This window comes from Drosophila bipectinata, chromosome 3R (assembly GCF_030179905.1).
Source record: "Drosophila bipectinata strain 14024-0381.07 chromosome 3R, DbipHiC1v2, whole genome shotgun sequence".
NCBI lineage: Eukaryota > Metazoa > Arthropoda > Insecta > Diptera > Drosophilidae > Drosophila > Drosophila bipectinata.
Genome location: NC_091739.1, coordinates 11,144,093 through 11,171,225, shown reverse-complemented (window position 1 = coordinate 11,171,225; position 27,133 = coordinate 11,144,093). Strand labels below are relative to the sequence as shown.

At 41.3% G+C, this 27,133-nt stretch overlaps 3 protein-coding genes across 3 annotated transcripts; 2 read left to right on the top strand and 1 right to left on the bottom strand.

The window, feature by feature from the left end:
* The first annotated feature begins 4,666 nt into the window (after positions 1-4,666).
* LOC108130031 (uncharacterized) lies at positions 4,667-5,705 on the top strand. The gene has a single exon (XM_017248379.3). It carries the CDS (start codon positions 4,773-4,775, stop codon positions 5,655-5,657), a length of 885 nt encoding a protein of 294 aa, XP_017103868.2. The 5' UTR covers positions 4,667-4,772; the 3' UTR covers positions 5,658-5,705.
* A 6-nt stretch (positions 5,706-5,711) lies between these two features.
* Positions 5,712-8,579, bottom strand: LOC108130030 (BRCA1-associated protein). The gene is made up of 6 exons (XM_017248378.3): positions 8,441-8,579; positions 8,034-8,087; positions 7,586-7,952; positions 7,347-7,517; positions 6,500-7,291; positions 5,712-6,446 (listed from the first exon to the last, which is right to left on the bottom strand). Exons 1-6 carry the CDS (start codon positions 8,454-8,456, stop codon positions 6,152-6,154), a joined length of 1,695 nt encoding a protein of 564 aa, XP_017103867.3. The 5' UTR covers positions 8,457-8,579; the 3' UTR covers positions 5,712-6,151.
* Positions 8,580-8,740: 161 nt separating this feature from the next.
* myd (stromal cell derived factor mayday) lies at positions 8,741-23,512 on the top strand. Its single transcript, XM_017248424.3, has 4 exons — positions 8,741-8,925; positions 16,500-17,621; positions 22,403-23,087; positions 23,153-23,512. The coding sequence occupies exons 2-4, from the start codon at positions 17,131-17,133 to the stop codon at positions 23,225-23,227; spliced, it is 1,251 nt and encodes a 416-aa protein (XP_017103913.2). The 5' UTR covers positions 8,741-8,925; positions 16,500-17,130; the 3' UTR covers positions 23,228-23,512.
* The last annotated feature ends 3,621 nt before the right edge of the window (positions 23,513-27,133 follow it).

The following is a 27,133-nucleotide window of genomic DNA, read 5'->3' as shown; positions in this document are numbered from 1 at the left end:
CAGGAGCGATGCCTATATCTTGGCCAATAATCATACGATTCTTAAACCAGGAGCTATGCCTATATCTTTGCCAATTATCATCCGATTCTTGCACGGAATACCTTAAACGATTTGTGGATCGTTTTCGATTTTCCATCAATCTGCTTCAAAATCTGAGGAAAAAATATTTTTTAGATTTTTTGTCAAATTTTCTGAAGGGTCCCCTTCAAAATGTGGAAAATGCATGGGAAGGCCAATATGGCCAGGAGCGATGTCTATATCTTTGCCAATAATCATCCGATTCGTGAGCGGAATACCTTAAACGATTTGTGATCAGATTTTCCATTAATCTACATCAAAATCTGAGGACAAAATATTTTTTAGATTTTTTGTCAAATTTTCTGGAGGATACCCTTCAAAATGTGGAAAATGCATGGGAGGGGCAATATGGCAAGGAGAGATTGCTATATCTTTGCCAATATTCATCCGATTCTTGAGCGGACTATCTTAAACGATTTGCGGATCGATTTTCCATCAATCTGCATCAAAATCTGAAGACAAAATATATTTTAGATTTTTTGTCAAATTTTCTGGAGGATACCCTTCAAAATGTGGAAAATGCATGGGAGGGCCAATATGGCCAGGAGCGATGTCTATATCTTTGCCAATAATCATCCGATTCGTGAGCGGAATACCTTAAACGATTTGTGATCAGATTTTCCATTAATCTGCATCAAAATCTGTGGACAAAATATTTTTTAGATTTTTTGTCAAATTTTCTGGAGGATACCCTTCAAAATGTGGAAAATGCATGGGAGGGGCAATATGGCAAGGAGCGATCGCTCTATCTTTTCCAATATTCATCCGATTCTTGAGCGGAATGCCTTAAACGATTTGTATTCTTTTTTTTCCATCAATCTGCATCAAAATCTGAAAAAAAAATATTTTTTTAGATTTTTTGTAAAATTTTCTGGAGGATCCCCTTCAAAATGTGGAAAATGCATGGGAGGGGCAATATTGCAAGGAGCGATCGCTATATCTTTTCCAATATTCATCCGATTCTTGAGCGGAATACCTTAAACGATTTGTGGATCGATTTTCCATAAATCTGAATAAAAATCTGAAGAGAAAATATTTATTAGATTTTTTGTAAAATATTCTGGAGGATCCGTTCAAAATGTGGAAAATGCATGGGAGGGGCAATATGGCAAGGAGCGATCGCTATATCTTTGCCAATATTCATCCGATTCTTGATCGGACTATCTTAAACGATTTGTGCATCGATTTTCTATTAATCTGCATCAAAATCTGAAGACAAAATATTTTTTAGATTTTTTTGTCAAATTTTCTGGAGGATCCGTTCAAAATGTGGAAAATGCATGGGAGGGGCAATATGGCAAGGAGCGATCGCTATATCTTTTCCAATATTCATCCGATTCTTGAGCGGAATGCCTTAAACGATTTGTATTTTTTTTTTTTCCATCAATCTGCATCAAAATCTGAAACAAAAAAATTTTTTGAGATTTTTTGTCAAATTTTCTGGAGGATCCCCTTCAAAATGTGGAAAATGCATGGGAGGGGCAATATTGCAAGGAGCGATCGCTATATCTTTTTCAATATTCATCCGATTCTTGAGCGGAATACCTTAAACGATTTGTGGATCGATTTTCCATAAATTTGCATAAAAATCTGAAGAGAAAATATTTTTTAGATTTTTGTCAAATTTTCTGGAGGATCCTTTCAAAATGTGGAAAATGCATGGGAGGGGCAATATGGCAAGGAGCGATCGCTCTATCTTTTCCAATATTCTTCCGATTCTTGAGCGGAATACCTTAAACGATTTGTGGATCGATTTTCCATAAATCTGCATAAAAATCTGAAGAGCAAATATTTATTAGATTTTTTGTAAAATATTCTGGAGGATCCCCTTCAAAATGTGGAAAATGCATGGGAGGGGCAATATGGCAAGGAGAGATTGCTATATCTTTGCCAATATTCATCCGATTCTTGAGCGGACTATCTTAAACGATTTGCGGATCGATTTTCCATCAATCTGCATCAAAATCTGAAGACAAAATATATTTTAGATTTTTTGTCAAATTTTCTGGAGGATACCCTTCAAAATGTGGAAAATGCATGGGAGGGCCAATATGGCCAGGAGCGATGTCTATATCTTTGCCAATAATCATCCGATTCGTGAGCGGAATACCTTAAACGATTTGTGATCAGATTTTCCATTAATCTGCATCAAAATCTGTGGACAAAATATTTTTTAGATTTTTTGTCAAATTTTCTGGAGGATACCCTTCAAAATGTGGAAAATGCATGGGAGGGGCAATATGGCAAGGAGCGATCGCTCTATCTTTTCCAATATTCATCCGATTCTTGAGCGGAATGCCTTAAACGATTTGTATTCTTTTTTTTCCATCAATCTGCATCAAAATCTGAAAAAAAAATATTTTTTTAGATTTTTTGTAAAATTTTCTGGAGGATCCCCTTCAAAATGTGGAAAATGCATGGGAGGGGCAATATTGCAAGGAGCGATCGCTATATCTTTTCCAATATTCATCCGATTCTTGAGCGGAATACCTTAAACGATTTGTGGATCGATTTTCCATAAATCTGAATAAAAATCTGAAGAGAAAATATTTATTAGATTTTTTGTAAAATATTCTGGAGGATCCGTTCAAAATGTGGAAAATGCATGGGAGGGGCAATATGGCAAGGAGCGATCGCTATATCTTTGCCAATATTCATCCGATTCTTGATCGGACTATCTTAAACGATTTGTGCATCGATTTTCTATTAATCTGCATCAAAATCTGAAGACAAAATATTTTTTAGATTTTTTTGTCAAATTTTCTGGAGGATCCGTTCAAAATGTGGAAAATGCATGGGAGGGGCAATATGGCAAGGAGCGATCGCTATATCTTTTCCAATATTCATCCGATTCTTGAGCGGAATGCCTTAAACGATTTGTATTTTTTTTTTCCATCAATCTGCATCAAAATCTGAAACAAAAAAATTTTTTGAGATTTTTTGTCAAATTTTCTGGAGGATCCCCTTCAAAATGTGGAAAATGCATGGGAGGGGCAATATTGCAAGGAGCGATCGCTATATCTTTTTCAATATTCATCCGATTCTTGAGCGGAATACCTTAAACGATTTGTGGATCGATTTTCCATAAATCTGCATAAAAATCTGAAGAGAAAATATTTTTTAGATTTTTGTCAAATTTTCTGGAGGATCCTTTCAAAATGTGGAAAATGCATGGGAGGGGCAATATGGCAAGGAGCGATCGCTCTATCTTTTCCAATATTCTTCCGATTCTTGAGCGGAATACCTTAAACGATTTGTGGATCGATTTTCCATAAATCTGCATAAAAATCTGAAGAGAAAATATTTATTAGATTTTTTGTAAAATATTCTGGAGGATCCCCTTCAAAATGTGGAAAATGCATGGGAGGGGCAATATGGCAAGGAGAGATTGCTATATCTTTGCCAATATTCATCCGATTCTTGAGCGGACTATCTTAAACGATTTGTGCATCGATTTTCTATTAATCTGCATCAAAATCTGAAGACAAAATATTTTTTAGATTTTTTTGTCAAATTTTTTGGAGGATCCTTTCAAAATGTGGAAAATGCATGGGAGTGCCAATATGGCCAGGATCGATGTCTATATCTTTGCCAATAATCATCCGATTCGTGAGCGGACTATCTTAAACGATTTGTGCATCGATTTTCCATTAATCTGCTTCAAAATATTTTTTAGATTTTTGTCAAATTTTCTGGAGGATCCTTTCAATATGTGGAAAATGCATGGGAGGGGCAATATGGCAAGGAGCGATCGCTATATCTTTTCCAATATTCATCCGATTCTTGAGCGGAATACCTTAAACGATTTGTGGATCGATTTTCCATAAATCTGCATAAAAATCTGAAGAGAAAATATTTATTAGATTTTTTGTAAAATATTCTGGAGGATCCCCTTCAAAATGTGGAAAATGCATGGGAGGGGCAATATGGCAAGGAGAGATTGCTATATCTTTGCCAATATTCATCCGATTCTTGAGCGGACTATCTTAAACGATTTGTGCATCGATTTTCTATTAATCTGCATCAAAATCTGAAGACAAAATATTTTTTAGATTTTTTTGTCAAATTTTCTGGAGGATCCTTTCAAAATGTGGAAAATGCATGGGAGTGCCAATATGGCCAGGATCGATTTCTATATCTTTGCCAATAATCATCCGATTCGTGAGCGGAATACCTTAAACGATTTGTGATCAGATTTTCCATTAATCTGCATCAAAATCTGAAGAAAAAATATTTTTTTGATTTTTTGTCAAATTTTCTGGAGGATCCTTTCAAAATGTGGAAAATGCATGGGAGGGGCAATATGGCAAGGATCGATCGCTATATCTTTTCCAACATTCATCCGATTCGTGAGCGGAATACCTTAAACGATTTGTGATCAGATTTTCCATTAATCTGCATCAAAATCTGAAGACAAAATATTTATTAGATTTTTTGTAAAATTTTCTGAAGGATACCCTTCAAAATGTGGAAAATGCATGGTAGGGGCAATATAGCCAGGAGCAAAGTCTATATCTTTTCCAATAATTACCCGATTCATCTTATTCTGCCTGAAATATTCTGGAATATAGGAGGCTTTTTTTCCAGTTTTATCTTACATGTTCAAACAAAAAAAAAAGTTTCACCTCCAAACTACTTATATCGAGTGACATAAAATATATATCTTTTAAATAAAAGTCCTTGAACCTTTCAGGATGCTGACTGCCTGCCCGGATGAACTGCCCAATCCGCACAAGAACTGCCTGCGGGAGATGCTCCAGGCCCTAATCTGCAATGACAACGACGTGAAGCGCCTAAACACGCAGCTGCGGGATCTGCAACTGGAACTCAAGGCAGAGCTAGAGAAGATCAACAAGGCTTCAGAGAAGTGTGGCAAAGAGAAGCGGGGAAAGGTGGTCTGCGAGAGTATCGAGGACATGACCCAGTTCGCCCAGCGAATCAATAGCTTGGACGAGGTGAAACACCACTTCAGTAAAAGGTGCGAGGAGATCCGAAAGCGGCGGGACAACATAATTGTTTATGCCCGTCAGTGTCTCTATGCCTATAATGAGGAGAAGTGCAAGTTCAAGTCGTTCCACGAGAACACGGTGGACTACATTAAACGCACTGCTGCTCTGTCCCAGGACCAGGAGGTGATCCGCGGATGCGAGCGAGATGTCTGCGAGTTGCACAAACGTTTTGTGCGAGAGGTGGCCAATGTAAAAAGCTGCGAGGTGGAGCTGCAGCCCTTTTTCCAGCTTCTTAAAAATTCGGATCCAAAGGCTTACTGCGAATGCTGCTGCTTCAAGGAATACGAGTGGCTACCCACTGGCAAGAACCTAGAGGCAGTCGACAGTATGACCGCCGACATCAAGGAGCAAATGGGTGAGGTCCTGGTGCGAGCCTTCGCCCAGCTGCATGTGCACATGCCGCAGGATCCGAGAGCGTTTATTGCCGCCTATTTAATGAATCTGGATCGCAACGAGAAGGAAATGAAGGAGAAGTTGACTATTTTCCAGGCGCCGACCATTGAGCCGCCACAGGAACTTTCTGATCCCACGTTCCAGTGTGAGAACGTGTGTCCTCCCTCGGAGCATTAAAGCTTTTCAATATGTTATATTTTAATTAAAAATGTAAGAAGTCTCTTAAAGAAATTCAATGTATACACTAAAGCTTGTTGCTTCAATTATAAATTAATCCAAACGGAACAAATTTATTGATTTTTTTTTACTTCAAATTATAAATGTAAATTGATATACATATTAAAGAATGAAAAATGAATAGAAGGATTCAAACTATACTTATAAGAAACAAATTAAATCGAAATGTATTAAGAACTTGAATTCGCTTTCCAGCAACCGAACTATATATCTTACTCTATATTATAAAGTTTATAATCTATTAACTCGAAATACAAACGAAGAACTTCTAAAATATGTAAGCTTAACGGTAGTAAACATTAGAAATATTGTATTCTTCGGCTTTTCTTCACAAATGAAATCACATATAGAGCTGTTAATTAATTGTATTCGTCTTGCGAACCCTCACAAATTGATTAATGAACTTTGTAACTCGTGTCGGCCATATAATGAATCTATTTCTTGCGACGATTGCCGCGACGGGAGCTCGGCTCTGGATCTTTTTCGCCGATTCCGGTTATGGATGCTCCGGCCAGTTCCGAATTAGCCATCTTTTGTTGGTTGTCCAGGAAAAACATAACATCGCGAAGCTGCTCCTTCAGATCGGTGACTTCGGCATCATGGGCTTGTTTAAAGTCGGTGTATTTCTTCTCCAGGATCTTATACTGTTGGTGCCAAGAGATCTGGTTGTCCCGCAGGGCTTTGCACAGCTCGCGTTCTTCATTCAACTGTTTTTGTGCTTCCTTAAGTCTGAAATAAAAATGTCTTTAGTAAATATGCTTCTAGAGGAAATATAATCTTACTTGACAGTGTGTTGGGCTAGCTTTCGCTCTAAATTTTGTTTCTCCTTTAGCATGTTCTGTTGGAGCTGCTGCAGCTCTGTCATCTCCGACTTGGTTTCATTGGCTTTCGCTTGAAAGTTTTGCCACTCTTGCTCGAGACGCTCCATACGCTCTTCATAGTACTTACGCTGCGTGTCGAGCTGTGATGTCAGCAGGTAGGTGAACTCCATTTGCATTGAATCAATTTTCTCCTCGCGTTCATCCTTTTCAGTTTGCGAAGCAACCAGCTTGCCATCGGACTTGTTTTGAAAGAGGCGATGGACGAAATTGTCGCCAGCATAGTCCCACACGCTGGAGGTGCCCAGTTGCATGGCAAAAGTGTGATTGGTGGCTCTATAATGGGCCGCAGCATGTCCACCCTGGTAGCGACCGCAGCCTACATGGCCGCAGATTAGACAGATCCACAGGGAGTCCGTTCCCTCGCACTCCATGCACACCGAATCCTCGATCAGCTCTGGTGTTTGTACATGACGGCATACTGGACATGTGGAGTCACCCCATTTCATCAGGCAGCTGGCGTGGAATGCATGGTTGCACAGAATCGTAAGCACTCCGTCCACGCTCTCGTCCATGCGCTCCAGACATACAGGGCAAGTGGGCAGTTCCGTGTGTCCTATCGGTGGCGCTCCGTTTTCACCACGCTCCACTGCGGAAACCCAAACCGCGTGGCATAGCGAATCGGGTTCGAGAGAGTTATAGGCGATGCCATTGTACGACTTGTAAAACTCCAAAGCCGATTCATTGGAGCGGAATCTGATGGGATATGGAAGTTGATGTTTAGGTTTTTGGTTTCATTTTAGTAACTTACTCTAGAAGCACCATAAATTGATTGGGACTGCCATCACGCACGATTTGTACATGCTTAATCTCAGCATGACAAGGGGCGATGAAGTTCAGCAGATCGTGGCAGTTGAGAGTGGCTGGCACGGCCAGCAGGCAGAGTTGATTTGACGGCGCCTCCTTGATGGCCTTGCGTTCGCTTTAGTATGGAAAAACGTATATAATTAGTAAATATATAACAAAGTAATTGAGAAATAGACTATTTACTTCTTCTTGTACAGATGGATGAGGCCCTTAGTCACTTCGACAATGGGATTGCCCGAAAAGTAGCCAATCTCTAATGGAAACTTCGAAGAGGTCATTTGTGGTCCACCGGTCTCATCACCGTTGCGTGGAGTGGTTTCACGAGAGCTGCCCGCCGAAGGGCTGTTTACATGCTGCAGGGCTGCTGCCCAGTTCATCTTATTGCCCTCCGTATCCGTATTCTTGTCAGCACTCAGCTCCCTGGACCAGCGCTGGTTGATGTAGGTTTCGATGGTGATGTCGCGGGCCTGACGCAGTCCGCGATCGCGTTCCCGTTCCTTGAGAAAGCGTGGATTGGTGGGATGTTCGGAGGAAACGGCACCTTCTGAATCTAAAAACATTGTGAAATAAATACATACATACATAGGTTTTCTTTGTCCAAACAAAGTCGTAATTTCTTCGAGTCTCTCACCTGCACTGGCCTCCAAATCGGTCTCGATTTTGATCACACACAATGATATGTTTTCTAGCATTACACAGGCATAATTTAGATCAGTTCGAGTACCAAAAATTAGGGAAAACAACAAAACTAATGAAAATTTGTGGCTATTTCTGTTACAGATGAGTTGAACGTTTTCTTTCAGCTGATTGTGAACCAGTTCATGGAACTAGATTCGGTGCTACCAGATTTTTGGTCTGAACCGCAACTCTGGCAACGCCGTTGTGCCTTTTTTTAACGGTCTAACCCCAAAACCGGAAATGCACGGAAAGCGCGCCCAGAAGAAGGATTTAAAAATGATCGGAAAGATTTTTTTTATTTAATGTTTTCTACCATCTAAATCTTCTAAAAGAGTGCCCCCAGAATTGTCGAGCACTTACCAGCAATCAAATCCATGGAAATCTCTACAATGTCCGATTTTCCGGATTAAGCTGCATGAGAGAAAATAAAAAAAAAAATTTGTTGATGTGACAAATCTCGAATAGAAATGTAATTTGAAATAAATGTCGATGTAAAAAGTATCATCAAATAATATCAAATTGTAGGTGGTGCCCCCCACTACCAAGCAACTTGTCGGCTTTCGTTTTCGGTTTCGCTTTCTGCTTCGGTTTTGGCCGCTTCGGCTCGGCATGGCATGGCATGGCGAGTTGGCCAAAACAAAGTCAGTTAGTAAGCGCCACTTGAACGTGTTGGACGTGTTGCTGTTGCGTCATCGATTTGGCATCAGACACCATAACAAAAACACGTTTACGAAAGTTACGTCGTCATCTCGTTCTGGCCCGCGCGCGTTAGCCAAGTTGGGAACGACAAGCAAAGCAAGTTAAGAAAGGGCAGCCAAAACAAACCAAAACTAAACCACAAAAAAGTGAGTGCACCAAGGGATAGATTTTTTGTTTGTGGTGTTGCTGCAGCAACCATGAACTGGCCGTAATAAACACAACAAATTGATTACAATAAACGCGGCCACCAAAGTGGATTGTAATTGCAATTACCAAGATTGGACCGCGAACACAGTTAGCCACATTTATACACCCCGACACACATGCCGCAACATATAGGGAGAGCAACATGCAATATGAAATGTGTGGTGGCGGTCGTAAAAACGGCAATCGCAAGGAGTCGTCATCCTATTGATTTTTGGCATTATTTATTAATGGAGCCCACAATAAAATTGCTTACAAAAATTCGCAACTGCCTTACCGCGCCATAAAAAACCCACACATATGCTAACAAGCAAGTTTACACTGAGAATAAATGGGTAAAAGTTTCTTGATAATTTTGGTATTTTCTTATAGAAAACCATGGTTTAATGGCTTAATTAATTTCTCTCTGTGTATGCATGTGTGAGGATATCACAACGTTTCTGGGCTGCAGCTGACAGCTGCCAAGCGCCAGGAGCTTGTCGTCAACAAGTCTATCAAAAGCACGTTTGTCATTTTTGTTGCACTCTCCCGCCCATCAGGTGGGTGCTGCCACCTGCCCCCTCTGACTATATAATGCCTCATTGGTGTATGTGTGTGGCTAAGAGTTGCTTTTGTTGTTGCCAATTTGAAGTTTGTTTCAAACTACATACAGACTACAACCATGCGACTACCATGTATATTGGAAGTTCCTCTCTGGGACTGAGCACTTTGCCATTTTCATTTGCATTTTACTCTGGCCCCGAACCGCGTCGCCACCACGAAAATCAATTGTTGTATGCAATAAACGCAAGTCGAGAGAGACAACCCGTTTTTGCAGCTTTAGCCAAATTCAGTTTTCAGTTTTGTTTTTTATTTTTTTTTTGGGTTTACATAAGCGGGGAGAGTTTGGTATTAGCTTTGTATTTGAAAAGCGAGCGAAACCACAACATTTCTGTTTGTTTAGTTTTTTAGTCTTCTCCATAGAAACACATACAATTATTTTATGATTAAATTATAATTAATTTGATTATTCCCAATATATTGTTTATTAAGTGAATAATTTATGAGCTTAACTGAATATAAATTAAGTTTTTTAATAAAAGCATATTTTAAAGTCTTTAAAATAATTAGACCAACTTGACTCTTATAGTTGTTTTTTTTTCACTTGTCAGCAGTACAATGTATTTGTACTTCTGGCTTAAACACTCTCTATTTTCTTGAGAAATCTTGGAAAATAAAAAAGAGCTTAGTGGACATTAAAGTGAAGCTTAAGCAGGAATTTTACACCGCCCATCAGTGCCGCCGACTGCGCTGCTGTTGCTTTATTCAAATTGAGTTGTTGTTTATTCATGCATTTGTTGCACTTCCCTACGGTTTATTGTTGCCCCAACACCCGCGCTTATGCCACACACAACACACACACCTATATGCATATATGCCCTCTCACCCGTGCAGTTGCATCCATTCATGGGGGTGGACTGCCTCCCATTGCCACCATTTTCAGACTTGACATTTCTGCACTCAAAAAAAAAACAGTCGTTTGGTATAATAGAGATATAGTTTTTGTAGTTTATAGATAAGAGTATTATGATAAGAGTTTAGAACTTTAAATATTTATTTTCTTTATATTTTCTTTATATTTTTTTAAACTATTTTTTTAGTGCCTTGTCCTGCCTAGCTAGACTCAAGTGTCTGCTAAGTTTAAATGTCGGCTCATAGTCATAGCCAGAGTCACAGTTACAGCTGCAGTTAAAATTACAAACATAAACTTAGACACGGGCGTGCTGACATGTGGCATTTTATATACATATCTGTAGTATCCGAGTATATGCATAAGCACGAGAGCGCTGCCTCCACAGGTCTCTCCAGAAGAGTGTGTGAGCTGGCTTAAAGTGCACTTTCACTTTCCAACCCAGCTAAAAAAAACCAAAAACTGGCAAAACGACAATCGTGGCCAAGTGAGTCAGGGGTAAGGCCCTCTCTTTCGCGATTTTGTATCTCTCTTTCTGATTTAATTGGCGGAATTTTTCGGGTAGTAGGGCACTGCCACGGTTTGAACTTAATTTCCTCGTTCTAATTTTCCACCAAAGTAGGATAATCACACAGACAGCCCTTGAACCAAAAGAGCATAATAATTAGAAACGTATTTGGAGCCGATCAATAAAGTAGATATATCTATGGGCCCACAGAGAGAGGCTAGTATCTAAACATGAACACCACATTACGCATACGTCACGTTGTACCGAATATTAGGATTAGGTTGAGGGCGCAAATGAGCTTTTCATGTTGGCCATTGCTTATGAATTGCGGCCAATTGCGATTAGTCCTTATCAAATCGAAATTAAACAAATTTTCCAGAGAATAAAAATAAAAAAAAAATCAATGCTATAGGAGGTGTGGGAACCGAACATCTGGTGGTTAGCTCTGATTAGCTTATTTAATCCACTTTGCGGTAATTATCTCGGGAACTAAAGCAATCTGTTTCCCGAATTCATCCTCATCACCGCAAAATGCCCGAGTTGATTGATTTCGCTGCTGGCCTAGAAGAGAGAATATATTTTGGACCTTTAACCATCCATCAATGTCACCAGATCGCAAGCTAATTAAAACTTTCTTCCTCTAGAAATTCCTCCAAAGGACGGTACTTAGTCTGTTTGCTAAAAACAGTCTCTCTCTGGGACTCTATCTCTGGGACTGAGAAAAAATGTAATTGACAAAAAGTCCCTGAACTGCATTTCCATAACCACTATTGGCAGCTAAAAAGGAAAATGCGAAATTGAGAAAAGCAAAGAAAAGGACAATCAATTCAATAATCCAAATAGCAATCAATATGCAACTCAGTCTCCAATTTCCCTTCGAGTCTCTTCCAGTCGGAATGCCAAGAGTTGGATTTAGTGGGAGTGGCAGGCAGGCACTCCCAGGTAGAGCCCCCATCCTGACACACCTAATAAAGGCTTATTTACATTTGAATGTCTCGTCTGTGGGGGCGAGGACTGGAGTCCCATGTGTAAATTTTGCAAAAAATATATGAACTTCCTTAGAGAGTCCTTGGGCACGTCGGTGAATCCAGCAGCTGTCATTCCACTGACATGGTGTGATCAGAGCAGGATGCCAAGTAGCAAGCCCTGGCCCCAAATGGCCGCATTCATTTGTTTTCTGTCGAGTCTTTTGGCCTTCAAGTGCATTCTATGGTTTTGTTGTGCACTTTTCCGGCCGGCCTTCTTCTTCTCCTCCTCATACTCGTGTCTGCCGGAGATGCTGATGGCAGTGGTCATGCCGATGCTCTGGCTACCTTCCTGCCACTAGCCATCTACCACCTGCCACCTGCTGAGGCGTCAACTCGATTCCTCTGCATTGCACCGACCATATCGCGTATACGCCATGTGGACGCCGTCAGACCGGAAAACTTTTTCTCTGGCCGTCATTTTTTTAAATCGCCTTGTATAATACTGCGCATACAAAATGAACAAAAAACCGTCTATTGTTTTAGCCATTTGAAAATATTTGAGTAATTTAACGTTTGTTTGATTGAGGGATTAGTTTTTTTCATAGCAACTATGTCTATTGGCAGATGAATAGAAAAAAAATATTTTGCAATAAAATTACTATTTTTTTGGAGAATTAAACAAAAATCCATTCGGCAATCTAAACCTACATTAATATTTAAAGTTCTTTACAAAAAAAAAGAGCATTCAAAGTTCAGTATGGCTTTTTTCTGACGCAGGATTCCATCTCTCTGGTGGATATTTGCATTTGCAGTGCGCTTTTTCGGCATTTTCATTCTCTACAAACAACAAACAAATCAACTTATTTGTCTGTTTCCTGTTCTTTTTCCCCTCGTTTTGCAGTTGTTGTTTTTGGATGTTGCTGTTGCAGTTGCAGGTTGTTTGCCCGGCACTGATTGAGTGCAGTGTTCTCACACAAACACACTCACTTGCAAATGGCCAGCTTTGACTTTGGCCCGAAGAACAGTTGATTATGGTCACAAAACCGAAAATTGTGTTACAGTCAAGTGTAGGGAACACGGTAAAAGGTCTGCCAAAGTTCACATATATTTTAATGGCCTGCTTAGGGATTACCTTACTTTGGGATTAGAAAATAACATGAAAAACTCCTTTTTCCTAATTGCGATAAATGCGAGGCTTCCATGGGCCCCTATGCTGCTTCTTCTCGAGTCCATTAAAAAGTTAAATTAAATCTATCAGCGTTGCCTCCCTGCCACTCACTTAGTCTATTATAATCCTTCTCAACATCAACATCATTATCATATTATTATTAACATTTTCATCGTCCCATCCTCCACAATGTGGGCGGAATGGATGAGCTTGGGCGGCTCATCAAATCGCTTCGAGTTTTAATTGAAATGTCAGAGAGTCTGGAAAACAGTTATGGCCAAAAAATTGCAATGGATTTTGCTATGCATATTTTATAGAATTTTGCCATTTTGTGTTCATGTTGTTTTTGGCAAATGCCGATGGTTTTGCCAGAGGCGCTTTTTCGCCAATATTTGGTGATTTTGCTTATGTTCAATTAGTAGAGACACGGAATAGATGCATTTAGTTTAGGCATGCGGGTAGTTGCTCTTATTTAAAATAATTGATTAGTCTGAATAGCTTGGTTTTGCGCAAAATGGAAATGGAAATGCTTTAATCTGATTGCACAATAAATGTGGTTTAAATCCTATGCTATATTATCTATCAAATATATCATCCTGTCATCATAAAAAGAATTATTTGAACTGCTAGTATTTAACCTGTCTCTGCGCTGCTCCAAACTGCAATTCTCATGGCACAAAACAATCGCTTGGCATCCAATCCTGTGATATTCCCCAACCCAACCCAACGCCAACCCAATCCCATACCCACAGGCCAATCATCTTCCACTCCGCTTCCTCCATACTAGATGGATCCATCAATGGCTGGGCAAACATTTCATCATCGTCATCGTTACCATCGATTTGTAATGGACGGGGAGGAAGCATCCGTCCGGGAATCGGGGAATTCCTCGCAGCTACCGATGGTGCAGCTTTTGCCAAATCAAATCTTTAAAAACTTGTGCAACCATCCAGAGCTTATCACCTCCCCTCCTCTCAGCCACTGCCCTCTCAGCCACTTCTCTGGCAATAGTTTTGCAATAAAGTTTAACGCATTTTTTCCAACTCTTCTGCCCCCGGAACTCGACTCGTTTTACCATGCTTTTTGCCCATGCACTTTTTGCTACATCATCGATTTTTATTGAAATTGACACTATCTGGGGGAAAGAGCCGCGCAATGGGCGTTCAACAAGAATCTTTATAACAATCTCATTCCGAGGGACACTTTTAATGAGCAGTAACTGGAGCGAATCCACTTTGCCTTTTCTGGATCCGGGTGGGCTGGCAGAATGTGCGAGCATAATGGGCAGGCAAGTGGAAAGTTCTTATAAAGTTGCTAATTGGATTTGATTTGCCGATATGAACATTTATTTGATTAAAAATTGTCTTACTCCGTATAAATCTGGATTGCTTCTTTGTTTTTCTTAGTATCTTTACGCTCGATTTTCATTAAGCTTGCACAGAAATTTCATTAAAAATTTATTAACAACTTTTTTTTGGCCATCTCCCGCTCCCATGCCATCTGTTTCGAGAGTGCGGACAAGCTAATAACCAACAAAAGTTCACAGAGACATAAAACAAGGTTGCAGCTAAAAGGAAAAGACACTGTGTTACAGAAAACAAAACGGAAAAAAACGAAGCAGTTAATAAAAACTGAAAGCGAAAATAAAGAAATGAAACGAACAAACAGTAAAACAGTAAAAGTGGCAACAACGAATGGCAATGGCCAAATGCTGTTGGCCAACACGAGACAATAATCGCCGGGCGATGAATGAAACATCTGCGACTTGCTTATGGGTTTCTGAATGTCCCAGTGTTTGAAAGAGGGATTTGACACTGGAAATTATTTTAATAAAAAAGAGTTTTTAAAATTTAAAATAATTTAATAATCCTTAATGGTTATTTCAAAGCCAACCTAAAAAAACCGTTAGGATTTTCTTAATCCCTTTAAGCCCCAAAATGTATGCAATATTCTTTTTAATTCATTCTGTTTTATTTCAAATAACTGAATCATTCATGAGCTATTATAATTTTTTCCTGAGTGCACTTTTGGCTTAAATAGATGTTCAACTGGTTTTCTGTTAGCCAATAAAATACAAAAACAAGTTAAATAAAGAAAAGACAAGCGCAGCCAGCAAAACGAAGGCAAAAGTAAACGGCGCGAGACAAAAGCATTAAAAAGAGTGGCAACGGACCAACATCCGAGCACCGACAACCGAATGGGATCATAAAATTTGCACATGAACATGGTATGGGTGGTATGGGTGCACATGTGCAACATATTCATAAGCACAAATTGAGTCAGTGAGTCAATTCGAATAAAGGAGGACTCGCAGAAAAGAGTGGTACTACTGTTTTCCATACATACTATACATACGTGTATTTACAAAAGAGCAGTCGTTGAATGGAATTGCAGGCGGAGAATATCTGATTGAATGGCCTTACGGCGGGAAATCGTTGGGCAAATGTTGACAACCAATACCGTTTGTAATGAATTGCAGTTTATCCTTAACGTGGGCCGGGCAGGTCAGGTAAATATCAATTTATGCAGTCCGCAGCCGAAAACCGAGTTAATGGAAATTTTCATCGAATTCACATGAATGACCAATAACGAGTTTTTCAATCCATATTAATATATGAAAAGCAATGACTTTTGTGTCAATTCAATGGCATTTTCAAAATATTTACATCCTGGCATCAGTGTCTTTTACTCAGTCAGTGAGAACTTAATAATTATGATATGGATCCTGATCTTTTGAAATCTGTTTATGGCGAATGGCCTGGAACGTTTTATGTGTGGGTTTTTAAAATTAACTACCCATCAAAGGGAGACCACAAACCATCTCATCTGAACTCTCATCTCATCTGATCTCATTTACGACTCCTGTTTTAGTACTTTCTATTATGTAAGTCATTAGGTTGGCCTCGTTTTATGGATGAATCCATGGCCTGCGGCCTCTCAGCCGCCCGGCCCGTGCTCCTCCTACTTCAATAACGAGAAAGAAGTGAAATTTATGGGAATTTCTAATTCGCTCGTTGGCTGCTTAATGGCTGCAACCCCAGCCCCTCTTTGATTTTCCCCTTGAGAGGCCATTGAAGGGGCTAAAAAGATTCTGCAATGGCTAATTAATAACTTTGTGGTTGTGACTCAATGGGGTGCTCCAAGAGGGAAATATATTTTATTGACGTCTAATTAGTGGGATTTAATGCGTGTTTTATTTGTAATAGGTTTAGGGCTTAGGTTAAAGTTCCAACTCTATAAAAACTAAACTCTTTAAGATTTATGGACATCCGACTGTCAAAGTTCTTGCTCGATATTCTCGAGCTTCATCCGTTCTCTCCTTTTTCAATCCACTGAACCCTAAACTAAATTCGCAATGAAAACGATTTCCTCCACTCTACTGATGCAAAATCCATTTCCCTTTCTTCTCTTCCGCCCCACAGAGTCATCAGGCCACCACCACCAGCATCTCCATCATTATCAGCGAAAACATAATGGAAATGGCGCCCAACAATCATGTAAAATTGGTGTAAAGTGCTGGGGAGATGATGATGCTGCCGCATAAAGGAAATGGCAACTGCGCGAAATGGCAATAACGCATCAAATTTGTATTAGAAGCTGTTACTTTGACGCCCCCTGGTAGAGTGGGCGTGGCCTTGGTAGTAACACAAATTGGAACCGGACCAGGCACCGCCATATTCCTGTCTCTGGTTGCAACATAAAAGTCAATTAATGTACAATTACAACAACATTGGCAACAGGACCTGCCCGAGAGACTGAGAACGGGGAGAGCGAAAGGAGAGAGCGGGGCAATAACTGCAAATTACACGCAACGAGTCCAAGTTGGAGCCGCCGGAGCCGGAAACCGAGTGGACCGAGGAGGAGGAGTCGGTGTACCAGAACCTAGAACTGGTCCCATCATCGCCACCACCCCCACTACCACCACGCCACCATCACCATCACCATCGCCATCATTGCCACTGCCATCCATTGTCCTGCCACAACGACAGGAACGAGGACGAGGACCAGGACGAGGACGAGGAAGCAGACGAGGAGGTCGGTGGCTGCTACAAAATGACTTTCGTTAACAAGCTGAGCAAAAGCTTCCGCTGGCTACGCTGCTCGACATTGTGCGCAATTTTGTTTTATATGTTCTTCATTGGCCTGATCCTGCACAGCACCAGCACCAAGTTGCAGCAGCAGCTAAAGGAGCACAGCAGCACCAGCAGCAGCAGTAGCAGCAGCAGCAGCAGTAGCAGTAGTGAGCCGCCCAGTTCGCTGTCAGAAACCAAAGTGGCAAGCAACATGGGGCATAATGGCCTAATCCAAAGCCAAAATACACGAGAAATGGAGCAAAGGCTGAAGTCGCCGCCTGGGGCAAACAGTTTGGATTTCGGTCGGAATGGACATGACCGGCGAAAAGTGCTGGAGGGGATCGGTGCCTCCGACAATGCCAGCAAATCCCCACGAAATCCCCCACATCCACACCAGCCCCAACCAGAAACGGTTATTTTAGCGGCCAGCAATGTGAATGAGAAGCAAATACTGGCAAAAGCTTTCAAACGGTAAGTTTTCCTGAGTTATGGCCCTGGGCCCTCTGGTTGGTTCGGTTGATAATTTGGCGCTAGTTCGGTGGCTTCTTTATTGTGGCGCATAACGATGTTGCCTGCGGCTTTCATTGCCCCAAATAGCCCTTCTGCCCCTCCCAACCCTATAGCAGTCGTCCTGGCAAACAAAAGACGCCGCCGCCCTCCGCCATAACTCTCCGGGTACGACAAATTGTAAAAATTAGTGGCAATAGCAACGGTGGCAGCTGGATTTGATGGATGTCCTGGGCAGGGCTTCGAATCAATAAGGACACGGGGCGAGATTTGTTGTCTGCCAGGCTTTGATTTGTTTCGATTCGAGCAATGCGGTAATCGAATTACAAACCGAAGATAATAAACCTTGATTGGACAATCTTGTTGTTCGAGAAACAAGAAAAATTCAATTCGAGAGGAACAAGAAAATTAAATTATCCTGGAAATCAGATTTAAAAGGACTAGTTGGGATCAGAAACTTAAAATTACTGGTTACAGGTCTTACTGCTTCAATCACGTAATTGCCGGGCAGGAAGCCCTGCTGATTTCTATCCAACTGACTTGCACAATTCCCCTAATTACTTTAACTAAATAAAACGTTCCCAGCTCCTGCACAAGTGATTAGGCAATTGGCCAATTACTTGGCCTGTAATGGATTCTTTCGGGTTGCCCGGAGAAGGCCAGAGGTGTTCGGTCGTAAACTGTAAAGTTTCCAGTCATGGGTCCTGTCTGAAATAGCAACTTGATGCTCTGGGGTTTATTTTTTTGGGGGTAATCAAGCAGTCAGATTGCCAGACATGGGCCAAAAACAAAATACTACAACACGAAAATAAAACTCGAGGTGTTGAAACGAATTTGCAAGAAAGTTTATATATATTTTTGGGTGCAAAAACCGAGAGAGAAATCAAACTGTCACTGCAATTTCATATTTATTTGAATTCCTTCTCCGCTTGACCCAAAACTTTTGGCCTCTTTTTTTGGGGGCATTAGGCAGTCAAAGTTGTGGCTGGTAAACTTTAAACTTCTTTGGCAAAACTCATTTCGATTCAATAAATAATAGAGCAGAAAGACATTCCCTTGACGGTTTGAAATCTCTCTGATTTCCGAATAAATTACCAGTTACCAGGACATAAGACCTAAGGCAGTTTGTATTTAACCTTTGAACGTAGCAAATATGCAATATTAAGGAGACATTTCCAAGTTATCTTTGTAAGCTAGTGATGTCCTGTGAGAAACTAATTAAAATCAAAGCATTATTGCAAGAAACTGCCAGGAATTTAAATGCGCTTTTTAAAGAAAATATACCTTAAGATAATATTTAACCTCCTGGCTTGCATCCCCCACGTTGTCGGCATTCATTGCAGTCCTTAGGTTAACCTCTTGATAGTGCTCATGGCTGGAGGTTATGCTTCTGCTTCTGCCTGGCTGAACTTTCTCTTTACCGAAAGCTCAAGGCCATGGACGCTGCCTGCATCGCATCCGTTCACCCAACGGCCCACTTTAAGCTGCCTCCTTAAACGTCCTTCGGCACCTATGATAACCAGCTAAAATCCCGGAGCCATCCCCCCGGAAAGCTGTCCATCACCAGGTCGCCGGCTGTATGTAGTTCCCCGGTAAATATAAACACAGAAGGGCTTTAAGCAAACACCAGTTCGTTTGCCCGACACCAAAGTTGGCCAAATTCCGTGAAACAGGCAGCACACGGTACCGGATCCCTCTTCAGGGTATACCACTATGTCGGGTAATCTGGGCGTGAAAGCATTTGGCGTAAAGTTTCCGGGTTTTATTCAATAATGGATATTTTTTTACTAGGGGTTATTATTATGGGACATTATAGTCAAAGTTTTTCGATTATACATATACTATTTTTATAAGTAGTAATAGTCCCTAAAAGACTAGAACATTATCATTATTTTTGTTTTAAATATTAACAAATATTTATTTAAAATAATATGAAGAACCACTAAAATATTGCGCGAAACTGTTTTCATTTGATTGGATTTGCAAGCACATTCATATTTGCAGAAGCTTTGTTAATATTTGATGAAGGTTAACATTTAAAACCATCGACACCCGAGGGAATCGAAGCCGAATTCGATTATATTTTCCATCCTGTTGAAATTTTAAATGTTTATCTAGCATTTGTTTGGAATTTATTAAGGCCAGAGCGCCAAAGGATGCAAAGTATTTATTAAATAGCAAACCAGGCGCACTCAATCATTTATTAAAGGATTGTATTTCATAGGTGGATCTTTAATGCCCCTTGGGGGTTATGTGAGTTATGTGGGGATTTCCACTTGTCGCCTTCGCATTAAACTGCAATTAAAGTGACCAGAAAATGTTGTGATAATTGCATTTCTGCGTGAAATTAATAGTCATTATTTTGTGGATACACCCGACCCCCTGACATATCCACTATCCTCTCCCACCCCTTTTCCTTCGGCGTGTAAATTCCGTTTTAATAATGCGGTTACCACGGGGGATGGGCGGGGATTTCGACTCTGGCCGTTTTTAGGAGCAATTAAATTGTATCTGCAACTGTCGCTCCGACGAGACGTTGAAAGGACATTGTTATAAATTTTAATTGAGGACCGTTTCCCTGCCCCGGGCCACTCCTCCATGCCGCATGCCACATGCCGCAGCCACGGGCCATCGACGGTTGCCAGTTGGGGTTCCACAGTTTTGCAGTTCCAATCTCATTCCCCATGCATGACCGACCCGACCAGTCAGGCGCGCTAATGTCCTGTGTCCCGTGTTCCATGTCCTAGCTGACTTTTGCATCCAATTAGGCCAGTCAGGGCGATCCCGCCGCCTCGACACTCCCGCCCATTGATTCGGTGTAGAACTCAAATTGCACTCTTCCTTTTCCCAACGATGTCCTGCCCCGGCAGGAGTGTGCAATAAACTTTTGCGAAAAGTTTGCACGCAACGCGAAAAAGTTTCCTTTCGCCCTATTTTAAGATATGGCTGTTGAGGCTTCAATATTTATACCCGGTACTCTCTGAGTAGAAGCTTATGCCTACATAAATGGCAAGGAAAAATGCCACATTTTAAAAAAGTTTATTTATTTTTCTTTAAGAGTACATTTTGCAAACCTACCAAAGAATTAAAACTTGCCAGCCAAGCCAAAAGGCCTAAACTAAACACTCCAAATCAAGTTTCAAGTAATCCCATTAAATTTTCAGTCGTTGAGCGTTGACTTTGGCTATAAGGCTTTAAGCCAAGTGCAAAAGTGAGATGGAAGCAAAGAAAAACTTGCCCAGATAAATACAGAACACAAGTTCATTTCAGACTCGTGTATGTATATGCAATCAAATAATAGTTTTATGCACCACTCACAATCCTTCTATGCAATGCATCCTGTCGACCAAATTCTCAGAAAACCACCCTGGCCCCCTTTTGGCCAGGAATCTCGACTGGGGTAGAAGCAATTGGCCAACTTTAGTGGAACCGCAGGCTTATGCAAAATGCACTTTGCGCTTTGTAACAAATCCGTCGTCCTTTTGGGACCCGAACCGTGTGCTTCCCCTTTTCGGAGTACGTTTTCAAGAGATCCTGAATGGCAGCAACGGCAGGAATGTACAAATGAAAAAGTTTCTCCTATTCCTATATACATTTTTTTTTTGGTTTTTTTTTTGCGGTATTCAGCTTCTCACTTTCTTGCACGTACAAGATGCCAAAGGAAGAAACGCAAAGCGCAAAAACTTTGTTTTTATATTCGAGGATTTACCCGACTCCTCGTTCCCGGCACGGCCAGGCCCCTTGATGTCCTCCCGCTCTCAGCTCTTCCTTTGATCCCACTCGAAAAAAGACTCGCAAACGACCGCAAACGTTTCGCATATACATTTTGGGCCAAAACTGAAGAGCCGGGCCAGAACGTGACCCACTGAAGAATTAGGAGCGAGAAGTTTACTGCCAAAGGAAGAGGCAACTTGAAACCGTTTTAGTTTCAACTTTATTTATTTATCAACTATATGCTAATGAAACCACTGTGCGGTTGCTGCTTCCCACACTTCCGCTCTGGCTGTCGGGCACTTCCGTTTCCGCCCTGTCGCCCCACACACACACACACTCGCAAGTACAAACAATTGGACTCGCTCCTATGCTATTCCCTGATTATTCCAGTGGTTTGCTGGCTTCCACAAGGCAGCAGGTCCTCCCACCAGGCCCGCCTTCGCAGCTTCTCCTTTTTCCCCCACCCGAGCCCCAATAAGCAGCTTTAATATCTGACACCTGTTTTGGGCATTCGCACTTCATTGCCAAGGGGCAGGTAATACACTGGGAAAAAAAAGGAGAAATGTATGGCTTTTGACAAAAATTACAGCTAAAATAGTTGGATTTCTTAACATGATTTGTAGTTCTTATAAATATGTTCTAATTATTAGATTATAATTATTTTATTTCCCAATTATTCTCAGTGCATTATACGCCTGTGGGCTTGAGAAATCATTAGACAGCTGTCATATGCAGCATTTGGTGGCACAGCTTCGCTGCGGTGAGGTAGTTGGAACTGAAACAGCAGGATGGTTTGCGGCAAAGACCAGGCTTTGAGGCCAGAAGGAGACAAGTATGCAACAGGGATTTTGTGGCAAGTGCCAGGGGAGACAGTCCTCGGATGTTAATGTATAATGTACATTTGATTATGCCACCCTAACTCGGTTAAATTTTAAATTATTCAGCAGTTGCTTTGTTTAATTCGCAGTGATATTTAAAAAAAATTCAAAAGGAATCTATAATCTTATTGATTTTCTTTACTTATCCCCTAGAGCTGATCGGAATCATGATGGTATTCTGTCCATCCAAGAGCTGGGCCAGTATATAAATCGCAGGATCGTGGAGCACATCGACGAGGCAATCATGAATAATGCCCGGGAATTCCGGCGAGTGGATATTGGCCCCGCCGATGGTCTAATTACATGGGACGAGTACCATCATTTCTTCCTGCGGGATCACGGCATGACGGAGGCGGACATCGACGAGCACGACGAGATCAAGCACACGACCCTCAACAGGCGAGCCCGGGAGGACATGATGCGGGACAAGGCTCGGTGGTCGGAGGCGGCAAGAACCGATCTCTTTACTCTGACCATTGACGAATACTTGAGTTTCCGTCATCCAGAGTCCAGTGTCTCCAACCTGCTGGAGCTGGTGGACGACCTGTTGCGGCAGTTCGACCAGGATGGGGATGATCAGCTTACGCTGGAGGAGTTCTCGGATTTAAATGTGGATGACGATGACGATTTGCTGCGCAAATCCCTGATTTCCAAGACGTTGGTGGAGAGGCGGGAGGAGTTCAAGCGGATCATCGACAAGAACCACGACGGCAAGGCCGATCGAGGGGAGCTCCTGAACTACGTGAATCCTAAGACGCCGCGCTACGCTCTCCAGGAGGCGGCCACATTATTCAGTCTTTGCGATGAGAACAAGGACGAACTGCTAACTCTCAAGGAGGTTGGTTTATACATCTTTATAAATTATATATCCATGATTACTATCCTTTAAATTTCCATCCACAGATGACAGACAATGCTGAGATCTTTCTGCAATCCAAAATGATCGACACGGCCAACAGTTTCCATACGGAATTTTAATTTAAATCCCAGCACTTGCCACCTTTTTTTCTCCACCCCTTTTAAGCATTTATAGTGATATTAATTTGTAAGTTGTTGCACCTTATGTATAGTTCATTCAGTAGCCTTTTATTATGGTTTTTAATAAAAATTTTGTAACATCTAGGCTGAGATGTAAGTCGTGAGAACAGAAAATCATTCCCAGTGTGATTTTTCAATAATTAACTCTTAAGAATGCAAAGCAAACAAAAAATTTGACACAAATACTCCGAATAAATATACGTAATTTTATGGAACTCGAAATAATCTATTCTGTTTGTCACTTTTTGGGATCTTGAACGTAGACAGACAGGTAACTGACATTAATTTGGGTAATCAGTGCAGTACGCCTGCCGATTCGTTAAACTCTGATTACAAATGATTGGCCCTCTTAGCAAAGTATGAAATTAAATTCCAGCCGCCTTCGAAATCCTCTTAGGGACCTCTTCCGTTTGAGCTGACAAATCACTCCACATTAAGGATAAGTCCTTGTTCAATTTGTTTGTTTGTTGCTGCCGCTGTGCCCCGATGATAAATACGGCAAAGGACGAATGATAAATAAGTGTCGCTTGCAAAAATTTCCAAGGACTTCACAGCAGACCCTCCTGCTCGACCAAAGCCTGATGAATATCCTTGGGAGGGTATTTTACAAGCAACTGACTTTCTGATGGGTGTTAATACCTCTCTAATCCTCGCTTACCTTCCAAGGGCCGACTAGGAAAATCATTTAAAATGCACGAAAAATTGTGATGGATTAGTTCTGTTGTGTGTATGGAGCTCTAGCAGGATGTATTTTGCTACGTGTCATGTGTGCTCTAGCAAAGAGTTTAGTCTGGATAACATTACGCTATGGGAATAATAATCCCACGTCCAAGTCGCATCTTATGGAAGCCAGACACGCCACCGAAATGTGAGGCGAAAGGAGGATTCTCAGCTCCCAGGGCCACAGCCACCGACAATAGAAAGAAGGGCGGTGGGTAATTGAATCTAATTGTTCGGAAGCGCAGATAATGAGCACGTAAAACGTTCCAAATAACATGGGGGAAGCCAAGGACACACATCTAAGTTAGCCCCCTGAAAGGAAAGCAACTGGATCCGGGCCAAAAACAGAAACGTACGCTCTGCGACATTAAGTAAATAAGCAAACACATCAATTCGGTTAATAAGGTACAGGCGCAGGACATGCAAACAGGACGATGCATATGAGATGAGCTAGGGACAGGCTGATGGAGATAAGATTGAATTGGGATGTTGGGTGTTGAAAGGCAGGCAATAAATGGATGTGTGTGGGTTGATATAAGAGGGTTGTGCTGCCAATTTCTATTATAAATGATCGGTGGATATTCTAGATTTGATTTTCTGTTTAATATTTACTTTCTTAAAGTTTTAAATTTAAGGCCCAATGTGTTTCAGCCATGATGTGTCAGGATCATTTATGACTTTCAAAAAAAGTATATTAAAAATGCTCTTTTATCTTAATGACCTGCTTCTGGCAGGCATATGGCTCTTGCTTAAAAACCCCCAGAAGAACGGCTGAAAATCCTCTTGATTCATGAGTGGCACTCATAAATTGAGTTAGCAGCATGAAACAAATGGCATTGGGCTAACTTAACGAGCCGCAAGAAAGATGCCGCATGCCACAGTCCCCATATGATACAAAAACCAGGGCCATGCCGGTGCCTCCGACCACCGACACGAATCCTGGCAAGAAAATGGAGCAGCCTTGTCTTGTACAAATGTTTTGCATTATTGGAGCATAGCGAAAGGATCTAGGATGGAGAAGGGGAAGGGGCGATAAGGATGAGGAAACTTGAACAGGAAGTGAAGTGGAATGAAACGGATTGGGTAGACTGGAGTCCTAGAGATAGGTTACATATAGGATACACGTAACTTACATTAGTCAGTCACTTGCCAGTGGGAAAATTGCTGAGAATGCCGAAAAATACTTGTAGGCTAGGAAATTGCTATTAGGGAAGTGAGAGGTCCTATACATGCCACGCCACGCCCCTCGACGTCCTCGGTAACGCCCCCCTGAGACGCCTTCGAAAGCGCCTGCATAAATATGCCAAACACATACCGAATATTCTATCTGGCACTGTGTTGTGTTGCCATAAATGCTTCATCTTCAACTCATACATATTAAAATCTGGTAAAATAAACTTCAACAGTTCACAAAGCACAGCACAAAACACAAACATGGTAGCAGGACCCGAAAGGATACGGGTTACACAGCAGAAGGGGTGATCAGAGCGTAGCTCATGCATTTTAAAATTCAGCCATTAGAGAAACCAAGTTATTTTGTATGCAGAATATTATTTGAGTTCTCAGTCCCTCTCGGGTTCCGGGGGTATACTATAGTTGTTTTTTTTATTTTTTTACTTTTGTATTTCCGTATTGTTTTGACATTGCATTTAACATTTTTGCATAGGAAGCATAGTAGAGCCATAAAAACCAGCATGAATGAGAGGGATAGGTGAGTGGGGTTCAAAGCAATTAAATGTTTTTTCTTCAATTTGCTACATAAATCAGATTTAAATGCTAAAGTGCAAATAAACGAGTAAGGACTCCGGAATGGAAGGCACTAGAGAGTTTTTGCCTAAATTGCTGCACAACACATCATTTAACAGGACAGGACACTGTGGGGCTGGAAGCTACAAAGACAACCTCAGGAGTGGGGTTCAAATGCGGTTTTCAGGAATTGGTTTTTCTGTAAAACATTTACTAAAAGGCACTGAAATGATTGGTAGATATAACCCCAATCTATTAAGTTTTTATTAAAATGAAACAATTAAATAAAAGTTATCGAATGATAGCCATTTATGACATTGACAGCACTTTGAATATTCATAAATATTTTCTATGGATATCGTATTGCATCCTCAGAAAACAATTTAAAAATTAATTTCATTTTTATGACAGAAACTTTGAGGACCATTGTTCTAGGTACAACCTGGGCAGGACCAAAAATTATAACAAAAGGTAATTTAGCAGTAACAACATCAAGGCAAACGCTTAACTTACTTGTGTGTGCGGGTGTTCGGGTGTCCTGGCGGTGTCCTGCCGCCGTGTATAAGGAGGAAAACTCATTCACCTACATGATGGGAAGTAAAAAGCAATTTTCGTAACATTTGCATGCCTTAAACTAACACGGACGAATGGAGCGCCAGGATAAGGATGAAGCTCCTGACGCTGGCAGGAAACGAGGATGAAGGCGTCGGGGAAAACACGGCCTACCTTTTCGCTCAACGAGTGGCGATGAGCGGGGATTAAATGAGGGAAGTAAGGGGGGCAGGAAGGTCGGGAAGGGCAGGTAGGGGGCGTCAGGACTGCGAAGGAAGAGAAACTACTGCGTGCGTGTGTCTGCTGATGTTGCTGGTGTAAGTAGAATGGAGTACGTGTTATGCTGAAAATGCAATTTGCCTTCTGTGCGAAATGTACGGAAAATTTATGCAAATTTCTCCCTTGACCCCAGTGTCGCCTGCCCCCTCATCACCCCCAATTCCCCCTCGCTTTACGCTCTTTTTCCCACTTTTTTTTCACTCCTGCCACTCCTGCAACACCGACAGGCGAAAACAGGAAGTGCGACCATTGTTTGGGTGGCAGTGTATGTGTGTGTGTGTGTATGAATGCGTGCTTGTGCATCGATGTGAGTGCTTATGTGTGTCTGTGTGAAGGCGCTAAAATGAAAATATAGTGAAATATGCGAATAGAAGCGCACAGAGGTCGCCCCCGCAGCGTAATAGCTGGAATGAAGACATTATGAAGGATGGCCTGAAAGGTACCCTGTAGAGGACAAAAAAAGGCCATTTCCATGTTAAAGGGCTTAAATATAAGGTAAGAACTTTAATACATTTTTAAATACGTATATTAATGGTAGTATGTGTAAAG